Source organism: Vitis riparia, chromosome 1 (assembly GCF_004353265.1).
Source record: "Vitis riparia cultivar Riparia Gloire de Montpellier isolate 1030 chromosome 1, EGFV_Vit.rip_1.0, whole genome shotgun sequence".
Classification (NCBI taxonomy): domain Eukaryota; kingdom Viridiplantae; phylum Streptophyta; class Magnoliopsida; order Vitales; family Vitaceae; genus Vitis; species Vitis riparia.
The window spans coordinates 23,465,830-23,478,206 of record NC_048431.1 but is presented as its reverse complement, the minus strand read 5'-3'; the positions used below and the strand labels follow the sequence as shown (position 1 = coordinate 23,478,206).

Here is a 12,377-nt window from a genome sequence, read left to right as displayed (position 1 = left end):
CATTTTTTTTCTTCAAATTTTCTTCTATTTCTTTTTATTTCATCTACCATAATCTAATATCACTTTTAAAATTATTTATTTATTATTAATTAAAAAATGTAATATTAAGAATTTGTGCTTCAAAATCTCTGGCAAACTAGATTAAATCATTTATTAATCATAAACAATAATTGAATGATAAACTATTTATTAGTCATAAAAAAAATATTAAATTTGATATGGCGCTTTTATTTATTTTTATTACTAATTCTTTTCCCTTAGAATCAAATCATAAAAATTTTATTTTTTAACCACTAGAGTTGTATTTTTTTTTTTAACTTGGTTTTATGCATACATACATACATACATACATATATACATAGAATCCATCCATCCTCTAGAAGCTAAGATAGAAAAGAACATTAATGGAACCATGGTAAAAACTTCACCTTTTAAGACTAAGCTAGAGGATAAAAAAACTGCTAGTGCTGTAGATGTTAGAAGAATCATGGAGACTCTACGTGATCAACTCAACAGGGTTGAGGAGATCATTGAAACCCAAGATCACATTAAGACTTCATTTGTTAAGAAAGATAATAAGCCTTTATTTAAGTCTTTTGAATTCTCTAAGAAATTATAGGAAAATCCCCATATTGATCAAGCTTTTATTAATAGAATAATCCAAAAGGTTAAGGATAGCCTTGTTGTCCCGGAGTCACCTCAGCCTTCTCATAGGAGAATCAATATGGTTAAAGAAGAAATTAGTTCTGAAGTAGAGGCTGATGAACTGATTAAGATTTTTTAGGAACCTCCTAACCAAACTACTATGAGGATTATCCATAACCAAAAACCACCAAGAACTAGGAATTACTACCCTAGACCAACATTTCCTGATATGTAGTATGAGGAAAGAAATCAGTATACTCAAGCTTCCTACACCAATGGTACTATCTATGAATGAAACATAGATGGTATGACTGAGTATAACATACTCACTAAGCTTCAAGAAATGATTATGGTTAGTACAACCTATAAGTTAAACAATAGATTGTCAGACTATGCTGTTGTTCAGACAATTGTTGTTGGGTTTACAGGTTAGCTTAAGGGATGGTGGGATAACTATCTCACTTTTGAGGATAGAAATGGTATCCTAAAAGCCTATAGGATTAATGAAGAAAATGAAGTGGTTAAGGATGAAGAATGACAAGATATTAAGGATGCAGTGGCTACTCTAATCTATTCAATATCTAAGCACTTCATTGGAGATCTTGCAAAGATTAAGGATAAGACTGCAGATCTCTTAACCAACCTCAAGTGTCCCAAGCTTCATGACTTTAGATGGTATAAAGAAGCGTTCTTAACCAAAGTCATGCTAAGATTAGACTGTAATCAATCTTTTTGGAAAGAAAAATTCATTTAAGGACTACCTAAACTTTTCTCTAAGAGAATTAGGATTAAGATAAAGGGAACAGTTTAATGGACAAATCCCTTATGATAAGCTAACATATGGAAAAATTATAAGCATAGTCACAGCAGAAGGAATTAGCTGTTCATTGATTTTAAGCTTAAGCAACAGATGAAAAATGAACAAAGGATATATAAGAATGAGTTTGGTTCATTTTGCAGCCAATTTGGATTCAACAAAAAAAAAAACCAAGCCTCCCTTTAAGCAACGTAAGAAACAAGTAAGCAGAAAACCTAGTAAGGAAAAGTTCTATCATAGCAAGAGAGGTGCTCATAACAACTATAGGATGAATGAAACTAAGCGTTCAAGTCACATCCAAAGAAAGATGAACAAGGAAGCCTAGAAAAAACTAGCACTCCCTCCACAATCTAAGCCAATTTGTTTTAAGTGTGGTAACGTAGGCCACTATAAAAAATATTGTAGGGTTAAACAAAAAATTAACAACTTGAATGTCTCAGAAGATTTAAAAGATATGCTTTATGAAGTAATGTTGAATACCTCATAATTTGGATCAATGACTGATTCAGATAATGAAGATGATATTAATCAACTAGATAGTAGTGATGAAATTTCTAGCCAAACTTCTAGTGACCATGAAGAATGCATTAAGGGTAATTGTGATTGCCAACCTAAGACTATAAATGTCATAAGCCAGGACCAAGAACTTGTCCTAGATGTTTTAAAGAAAGTTGAGGATGAAAAAACTAAGCAAGATTTTTATGAAGTATTTAAAAAATCTGTCAGTAAGCAAGAGGTTAAGAAAACAATAAATCCTTATAACTTAAATGAAATCTTAACAAGATTCAACTAACAGTCTACCAAAGACGTAACCATTAAGAATCTTCAAGAAGAAGTAAGACATTATAAGAAGGAAATTAAGTATTTAAGACAATTCACAAGCTTAGGGTTTTCTAACCTCCAAGAACAAATCAATAGGATTATTGTAGGAAATCTTGTTGATAACCAGGAAAACCTTGAAGAAGTTTCAGAATCTTCACAAGTTAATGATGAAGAGACAGATGGATACTTGAATATTGTTAGTACGGTTATTTTTTAGATGTGGGAAGTCTCCCTTACTATAGTAGTTAAACATGAATTTGCCATTGATATTGCTGCTTTGATTGATTCAGGAGCAGCTTTGAATTGCCTACAAGAAGGTCTAGTACCTATTAAGTTTTGTGAAAAAACCAAAGAAACTCTTTTTGGAGCTAATGGTAAAAGACTTGCCATTGAGTATAAGCTGTCAAATGCTCACATCTGTAACCAGGACATTTGCATTAAGCAAACCTTCATTCTAGTTAAGGATCTTAAGGAGAAGGCTCTCCTTGGAGTCCCTCTTTTAAGCTTTATCTATCCTATGTGGGTAGATGCTCAAGGTATAAGAACAAAGCTCTTAGATGCTCAAGGTATAAGAACAAAGCTCTTAGATAAGGAAATTCTTTTTGAATTTGTCAACCTACCTGATGAAAGGAATATAAACACCTTAAGATATCAGGTGATTCAAGCTAAGGAAAGTCAAGTTAATCTCTTAAAGCAAGAGATTAATCTTGTTAGAATAGGAGAACAATTGAAAGTTAAGAAAACTCAAGAAAAATTTAAGGATAAGATTGTTGGTGAAGTTTGCTCTAACCTTCCTAATGCGTTTTGGCATAGGAAACAATATGAGATAGATTTACTTTATGAGCCAGACTTTAGTGAGAAAAATATTCCCACTAAAACAAGACATATCCATATAAATAAAGATTTGTTAAGCTATTGTGATAAGAAGATCCGGGATCTTCTTGACAAAAAGTTGATAAGAAAGTCTAAGTCCCCTTGGACTTGTTCAACCTTCTATGTTTAGAAACAAACTAAATTAGAAAGAGAAACACCTAGATTAGTCATCAACTACAAGCTTCCTAATGATGCATTAAGATGGATTAGGTATCCTATTCCTAATAAGATCACCTTTTTGATACCATTTGGACATCATGAATGGAACATAATGCCCTTTGATCTTAAGATTGCACTCTCAGAATTCCAGAACATAATGGATGAAAACTTTAACCAGCTTTCTGTTTTCATCATTGTCTTCATTATTGAGGTTTTGATTATCAAAACAGTCAAGTCCAGTGTCAAGACCCTACCTAGCTTAGCCTTAGATAATCTAGAAGCCTTTAAGATTGTTAAGATTGACACTTCAGACATAGGTTATGGTGGGATTCTTAGGCAGAGTAATGATAACCATGAAATATTGGTTAAGCATACTTCAGGAACCTGGAGTATTACCCAACACATTCATAGCATCATTAAAAAAGGGATTTTAAGCATTATTTTATGCATTTCAAAATTTCAAAATAGTCTTTTAAATCAAAATTTTTTATTAAGAGTTGATTGCAAATCTGCAAAATCAATTTTACAAAAGGAAATTAAGAATATAACTTCTAAACATAATTTTGCTAGATGGCAAGCTATTTTAAGTAATTTTGATTTTCAAAATGAGTATATTAAAAGAGAAAATAACTCAATCCTTGATTGCTTAACTCGTGAATTTTGCAGGATTCACAAAATCATGGCTCCTAAAAAGAATACCCAAGTTCCCAAACCACCAGAATCCCAATCTCCTAAAACCAGTCAAGCCCCTTCCCCTCATAAAATGCTTTAGAGCCAACAAGTTGAGCTAGAAGAAAAAGTAAGACTTCATTCTTCTAACCATATGCCTAATAAGATGTTATCCTTATACTATGATCATTCAGATTCTTCTAAACCAGTCAAGGCTACTCAGCATCCAACTATTACAGGGTCTCAGACCTTTAAGCAGATTACTAAAGCTAATACCTCTCAAAAGGAATTAGCATCAAGCTCGTCTTCTTCAAACAAGCAAATTGTGGTGGCTGCCAACCCCACACCTCTTTCAGCAAAATCAAGATATTGGCAAAAAGATTTTAATCAACCTCTTTTAGTTATTGAAAGATAGTTTTTCTTTGAAAACCCTAGAGAGATTGTAGTAAAAGATTTTCATGAAAATTTTCATTATCCCTCTAGTGATATTTTAAAAACAAGAGAATTTTATGAAACAATCCTTGTGGAAACTGACTCCGTTAAAATCAAGCACAATGCTGATAAATACAACAACTTGGATTTGACATTCTTTACTTGCCATATTTATAAAATTCTTACAGTTAAGCAGTGGGGTGGGAATCCCAATTTTTCAAGAGAATTCTCTAAGACTTCAAAACTAAGATTCTTTAACTATTGGGACTATTAGAGAACACGGTTCAATGCTTTTCTGATCCAGAACAGAGACTTCCATCATTCATGCATGTTCTATTTCCCATCTAAGCATCAGGTTTCTTCTTTCCCATTTTGGTTCCACAATTGGTGGACTTATTTTGGTCCAACTGTTAAATTCTTCCAAAACCCATTTTGAACGAATTTGAGCTATTCAATAGCTCTTTTGTTATCCCTAGAGAACTTTCAGCGTTTCCCCCTTTGTTATTCTTCTTCAGTGAATTTGCTCTTGCTTGGATAGTTTAGTGGGACTATATCATTATTACAGACGAATCAGCAACCTTTCCAGCCCTGAAAAAGACTTTTAAGACTAAATGGTGGGATGCTTTGAAAAATGATGTCTCACTACAAGCCGTGAAACAACATTTTCTTAAGCATCCTACACAAGCTTCAGCTTCTGATGATATGTCATAGTTTCTTCTTAAGAAACAACAGCTCCAAGCCATGTTAGCATCAGCAAAATCCCCTCAAGAATTTCAGAAAATTCTTAGCAGAAACAACTCAAACTTTTCCCAAGAAGATTCTTATGCTGAATCAGATGACTCTACATCAAATTATCTTCTAGATAACGAAGATGACTGTGAAGGTATCCTTCCTCCCATAAGGAAATCAAAATAAGCTCTTCAATCATACATCACTTCTTATGACTCTCCATCGACAAAAATATTCTCCACCGACAAGCTTTAAGTAGTCAACACCGAAAACAATTTTGTCTAACAAGCATGTGATTCTACCAGTCGGGCACACCAGCTTTCCTCCGTTGAAAGCAAGATTCGTCTACCAACAAATCAAGATTGCTACAGTAAAAAAGTCAATTTTACTATTCACGTATGGTTACTATTTTCAGCTGATGTCAAAAAGTACACAGTGACTTGTCGTCCACTTTATACTATTTATGATTCTTTTTTTCAGCTATTTAAGGAGGTCTGATCCTTAGTTGTAAGCACAATTCATTTTTCATTATTCTTCTTTTCCTAAGCTCCTCATTCTCTTTCTTTCTCTCTCACTATGTAAGTTCTCAAGCCCAAAGCTTTCTTCAAAGTTTTCCTTGCCTTTCCCATTGTAAGATATTTCGTTTCCTTGTTTCCTTGCCTTTCATTTAAAAAAAATATGTCAAAAAAATTAGTTAATATAATAAGAAATATTAAATTATTAAGAATTATGATGGTTTAGTTTAATTATAATGGCTAATATCAATGAAATGTTTTTAGCTAAATAAAAAAATTAAATATTTTGACTTTTTCCATTCAACAAAAACAAAAAAAAAACCAAAAAACATGGTTTTTTTTTTTTGTTTTTAACTTTTGGTTTAAAAATAAAATTAGAATTTAGAACCATGTTTTATTGTAAGAAGTATTTTTTCTAACTTTTTAATGAATCTCTTTTTAAAATTAGAACACTTTTGTTAAAGTGAGTAAACTCACATCCAAAGGTTTATTTAATACAAAAAGAGATTTTTGTACTTGGATTATTTTAGTAAAATTGAATTAAGTTGTTTTTTTCTTTTTCTTTTTTTAGAAAAAAAAGGTTTAATCTTTGGAATAAAAATAAAGGGGATATCGAGTCCATTTAGAAATTATTTTGGTTAATTGACATTGTATGATCTTTATAAATGTGTTTTTAAAAAAAGTCATTTACTATTTGATATAAATTGAAAAGAAAAAAAAGTTTTGATGATATTTTAATAATATAGTATATGATAAAAAAATTATTTTTGGATAAGTTATTTACTAAAGGTGTGTTAGTGTTTTTAAGGCAAATATTTTCTTTAAAAGTGTTTTTAGGGGAATTATTTATCAAATGTTTTTTAGAAAATACTATAAATAATTTTTTAATATTACAATTGATTTTTCAAAATTTTAAAAGTGTTTTATAGGTTTTTTCCAAATACCTTTTTTTTTTCTCAAAAACATTTTTTTAAATTAAAAGTGTTTTTAGAAACATTGTCACATAGACTCGATATGATTCTCCAAATTTTTATTTATTTATTTATTTTATTTTTTTGTGCTAAGCATTTTTAACTCCACTTAAAATACTCCCAAATTGGTTATTCACTAATTCTTTCATTATTTTTTAATTTAAAATTTATGTGAGAATTTGTGTCATTTCACATATTTTATTAAAAAAAAATGAAAGAAAAAAAATTCTAAAATCTTTTTACAACAATGCATTTAAGAATCATAGCCTAGTTTGAAAGACATTCTTAAATAATAAAAGTATCATTTAGCAGTTAAAGATACTTTTTTTGGATCCCGATGATATTATCTTAAACCAATTAGTGTCACTAGTATATAAGTTTTTAAATCAAACCTCATTAAAAAATAAATTAGTGTATTGGATAAGTCAAAAAAAAAAAATTAGTGTATTGGATAAGTCAAACATTGTATGACATTTGATATCACCCTTATTTAGGTATCATAAAACCAATATTATTACACCCCAACATAATTTTTATTAGTAGTTGGATAATATTTTCAATTATAAACCTCATATTTTTCAATATAATTTTTTGTGTTTTAAAGAAGCTCTTCGTGCTATTCTCAAATGCAAGGTAGAAAACAAATTTTTATTCACCTAAAAATTTTTTAAATTGAAATCATTATTTTTATACTAAATAAAAATATTTTTAAAATATAGTTACCAAAATCACTTGTACTTTTTTATAATAAATTTTTTTATTATTATAATATTTTAACGATTTACTTTCTTCTATATAAATATTATCTATTTTGAACTCTTACGATTTTAAAATACATTTATATAATTAAAAAAAGCCTATTAGTATCATGATTTTTTTTTTTAACCATTATGAGATATTATAAATATATTTTCCGTACCATCGATCAAGGAGTATTTATATGAAGACTTTGATCTCAAACACCTTATTCTCATCTGGATCATATTCATTTGAAACCGAAGTTTGATTACTTTGTTTTATGCTATTTTATACATTGTATTATATTTTTATATTTTGATCTTATTGTTATATAATACGGTTATATTTCTTTCATATTTGTATCTGCATCGGTCTAAATTAAAAGTTCAACATGACACCAAATCAATAATATAAAATTTTCCTTTTTTGGGAACAAAGATGGAAATTAAACACCAACCCAAATAGACATAAATATCACCCGTGACCTCACTTATAAAGCCCTACTTGTAGGGACACTACATCATACATAGAAGTCCAGAGTTTTGGGGAACCCTCTCAGGAATTGGCCATAAAAAGGCAAAATAAATTGAAGGAGGGTGCCACACTTTATAAAAGAAGAATAAATTTGACTAGAGCAAAGCCCAAGTTTCCCGTGAACTTTCCCAATGGGTCACCGCACCTCTTAGCAATTGCCAAATCAAACCCTTTTACCTACCATATCTTTGTCCCCTTCCAACACCTTCTAATTTTCATCTCTTCTATGTGATTCCTTCCCAAGCTTGAAAGCAAGCAATAATTTCCAATTTTGTACACTATTTTATATTGGTATAGTGCTTTTCTTTAGTTGCTAAGAAATTGATATGAGTTATTTATTTATTTATTTGAGCCTAATAAATAAATGTATTTCTTGCATACTAGTATTAATTGGAGGGCGAAATGTAATTTGAAATGGTAATTATAGGAAATAGAGTAGGTATGATAATGAGATGGGTCGGGATGGGCGAAATGTAATTTCTTGCATTTCTTGCATTCCATTTTCATCTCATTTAAAAAAAATAAGCGGGGCAAAAAGGGGTGGGTATGTAAATTTCTTATACTTGCCCTACTTTTTATTTTTTGAAGATTTTTTGAAAAATTTTTAATTTTCTTTAACAAATTATTCTTAAAATTTTTAATTATATATATATATATATATATATATATATATATATATTATAATTTTTCATTGACAAATATTTTCTTATTATTATACATATATATTAAAAATAAGAAAATAAAAATTAAATTAAATTAATTTTATATATAATGGGATAAGATGAGACAATACAAGACAATATTTTGTACTTGCTCTAAACCCATCTCAAGTTTTAAAAAAAAATCAAATTCATTCTTAATTTGTTTATTTACATTTCGAACTCATTTCATTAAGGACGAGTGGGGTGGAGGGTACTTGAAAAGACAGTCCATTGTGATCCCAAAAATAGAAATAGCTAAATGTATATATAGATCCACATAAGTTACTATTGTCTAATAGAAATTATTACTAATTTATATTATTAAAAATATAAAATATGTAGGGTTTCCAAAAGAATACTTATTTATTTATTTTCGTTAAGAAATGTAAACTAAAAATTTCAAATTATATATTTTTCAAAACGCATCGTTTCGCTGGGGACTGCTCGGATGCTTCAATCGCTTCTTCGATACCTTCGAAATTTCGGAGCTACAAAATTGAATCGATTTGGAATTGAAAATTGATGCGTTTAACAAAAACAGTTCATTAGAATCATTTCAAATGGAATTCGATCGATGGAATCGAAGTAGAAACAATTGAATAGTTGTGAATCAATGGCGGGTCTTCCACTACCGCCTCCAAACCCTCCACCTTTATCAACTCGCGATCAGACTTCAACTTCAAGCTCCGCGAACTTCGCTCAAATTCCTTCATGGGTATCGCTGAAACGCAGTTCTTCTACGATCAGAACCAAGAAAACCCAACAAGGGAAGCTCGAGAATTTACATTTGGTTTCACTTTCCAAACAAGGGAAGCTCAAGGAAGCCCATGATTTTCTCAAAGAAATGGACGATGCTGATGTTTCTGTGACCCCACACTCCTATCAATGCCTCTTTGAAGCATGTGGGAAGTTGAGATCATTGGCTGATGGAAGATTAATTCACGATCGGCTGCGAAGAACAGCGAAGAACCCATCTGGGTCTATTGAGAATTGTCTTCTGAGAATGTACTGTGATTGTGGGAGTTTCATAGATGCACAGAAAGTGTTCGATGAAATGCTTATGAAAAACTTGGTGTCTTGGGTTATAGTCATATCTGCTTATGCCCAGAATGGAGAATTGGAGAAAGCTATTAGGTTGTTTTCTGATATGCAGGCATCGGGAATTAGACCGAACTCTGCTGTCTATATGAGCCTCTTGCAGTCTTGCTTAGGTCCTTCATTTCTAGAGCTTGGTAAACAGATACATTCCCATGTGATTAGAGCTCAGTTGAATGCCAATATTACAGTGGAAACAGCCATATGCAACATGTATGTGAGATGTGGGTGGTTAGAGGGGGCCAAGCTTGTTTTTGATGGGATGGATGCACAGAATGCTGTGACTTGGACTGGGTTGATGGTGGGTTACACTCAAGCAAAGAAGCTGGAGGTTGCTTTGGAACTGTTTGCTAGGATGGCAATGGAAGGCGTGGAATTGGATGAGTTTGTATTCTCTATTGTTCTCAAGGTGTGTTGCGGGTTGGAGGACTGGGATATGGGGAGGCAGATTCATAGTCACATTGTTAAACTCGGGTTCGAATCAGAAGTTTCAGTGGGGACTCCTCTTGTGGACTTCTATGCCAAATGTGGAGATATAGAATCTGCATATCGATCATTTGGGAGGATATCTGAGCCAAATGATGTTTCATGGAGTGCTCTAATTTCGGGTTTTTCCCAATCTGGTAGGTTGGAGGATTGTATTAAGATCTTTACGTCTTTGAGGAGTAAAGGCATGGTTTTAAATTCTTTCATATACACCAGTGTTTTTCAAGCCTGTTCGGCACAAGCAAACTTGAACATGGGCAGCCAAGCTCATGGGGATGCAATAAAAAGAGGTCTTGTTTCATACCTATATGGAGAGAGTGCAATGGTTACTATGTATTCAAAATGTGGGAGATTAGACTATGCTCGTCGGGCCTTTGAATCAATAGATGAGCCTGATGCTGTGGCTTGGACTGCCATGATTTCAGGTTATGCCTATCATGGCAATGCAGCAGAAGCTCTAGGGCTTTTCAGGAGGATGCAGAGTTATGGTGTTAGGCCAAATGCGGTTACCTTCATAGCAGTTTTAACTGCTTGTAGCCATTCGGGTTTAGTTGCAGAGGCCAAGCAGTACCTCGGCTCAATGAGCAGGGACTATGGTGTGAAGCCAATGATCGATCACTATGATTGTATGATTGATACATACTCTCGTGCTGGGCTGCTCCAGGAGGCACTTGAATTGATAAACAGGATGCCATTTGAACCCGACGCCATGAGCTGGAAGAGCTTACTGGGTGGGTGTTGGGCTCATTGCGACCTCAAGCTTGGAAAGATTGCAGCAGAAAACCTTTTTCGGTTGGACCCAGGAGACACCGCTGGCTACATTCTCCTGTTCAACTTGTATTCTGCCTTTGGAAAATGGGAAGAAGCAGGCCATGTTCGGAAACTGATGGCTGAAAGAGAGTTGAAGAAGGAGGTCAGCTGCAGCTGGATCTCAGTAAAAGGTCAAGTACACCGGTTTGTAGTTGGTGACAGGCACCATCCACAAACAGAAGCCATCTACTCAAAGCTAGAGGAATTCAAATGTTCTGTTGTTGACAGCCCGGTTCGGCTCCTGAATGAGGAAGATGACGTTTCTTGCAGTCTGCCTGCGCGGAAGGAGCAGCTTCTTGACCACAGTGAGAAACTGGCTATTGCATTTGGGCTAATATCTACAGAAGACAACGCCCCCATTCTAGTTTTCAAGAACCTCCGGGCTTGCAGAGATTGCCACGAGTTTGGAAAGCAGGTGTCAATGGTGACAGGACGCCAGATTGTGGTTAGAGATTCCACCAGATTCCATCACTTCAAATCTGGGAAATGTTCTTGCAACGACTATTGGTGAATTACTCATAGATTATGAGCCCATTTGGTAGTGATTTTAAAAAGTGTTTCTAATATTTTTAATACTTGAAAATTTTTATCAAAAAAGTTATTTTCTAATGCTAGAAAAACTAGAAACATTTCCTAAAATTATCATCAAATAAGCTCTAAAATTGATCTGACGTTTTTGTATTGAGCTTTTCACTCTTTGGTAAAATATTCATCCTAATAGGGATAGCCAAGGATGCTGATGTATATTTTTGTGTATAATATTTTGTCTCAATTCAGATTACCATCTAATACAAGGGGATGGGTAGTCTTTGAGAGGGGATTATTTTGATTAGGTTTTTTACACATTAATTTCTTTTTGCTCTAAACCATGGTATCATAGGATTTTCCTATGTGACTGAAAAATAATTTTTTAGTACCATACCCAAAAGTGATTATATGATCAAAATAGCTCTTTTTATATATATATATATTAAAATGTATCTAAGTATCATTTCTTTATACCTTTGTTTATCGGTCTAAATTTGATCATAAACATCAAAACTTGAAATTTAAAACTCTATATGGCATATGAAATAAGTTGAACTTTTGAATTAATTCGATAATTTAATATAATTGTGGATTCACACTTGTCGACGGCAAGATTCTTCGATTTTGAAAATTGAGTGTTCTACCCCATATGGTAGATCCCAAGTTCAAAGGTAATGGTAATCATGCTCTACATAATTTTATCAATAAAATTGTTAAAATAAATAAATAAATAATGAGTAAATAACTGAATAATAATTGTACATAAAATAATAAATAGATACAAATAAATCGATTCTTTTGGGAGGGAAATATTCTATAAAAGATTTTATTAAAATGGTTGGTATTTTTGTAT

General features: G+C 32.2%; 1 protein-coding gene across 1 annotated transcript; it reads left to right on the top strand.

The window, feature by feature from the left end:
- Positions 1-9,048: 9,048 nt before the first annotated feature.
- On the top strand, positions 9,049-11,593 carry LOC117919015 (pentatricopeptide repeat-containing protein At5g13270, chloroplastic). The gene has a single exon (XM_034836029.1). It carries the CDS (start codon positions 9,219-9,221, stop codon positions 11,505-11,507), a length of 2,289 nt encoding a protein of 762 aa, XP_034691920.1. The 5' UTR covers positions 9,049-9,218; the 3' UTR covers positions 11,508-11,593.
- Positions 11,594-12,377: the final 784 nt, after the last annotated feature.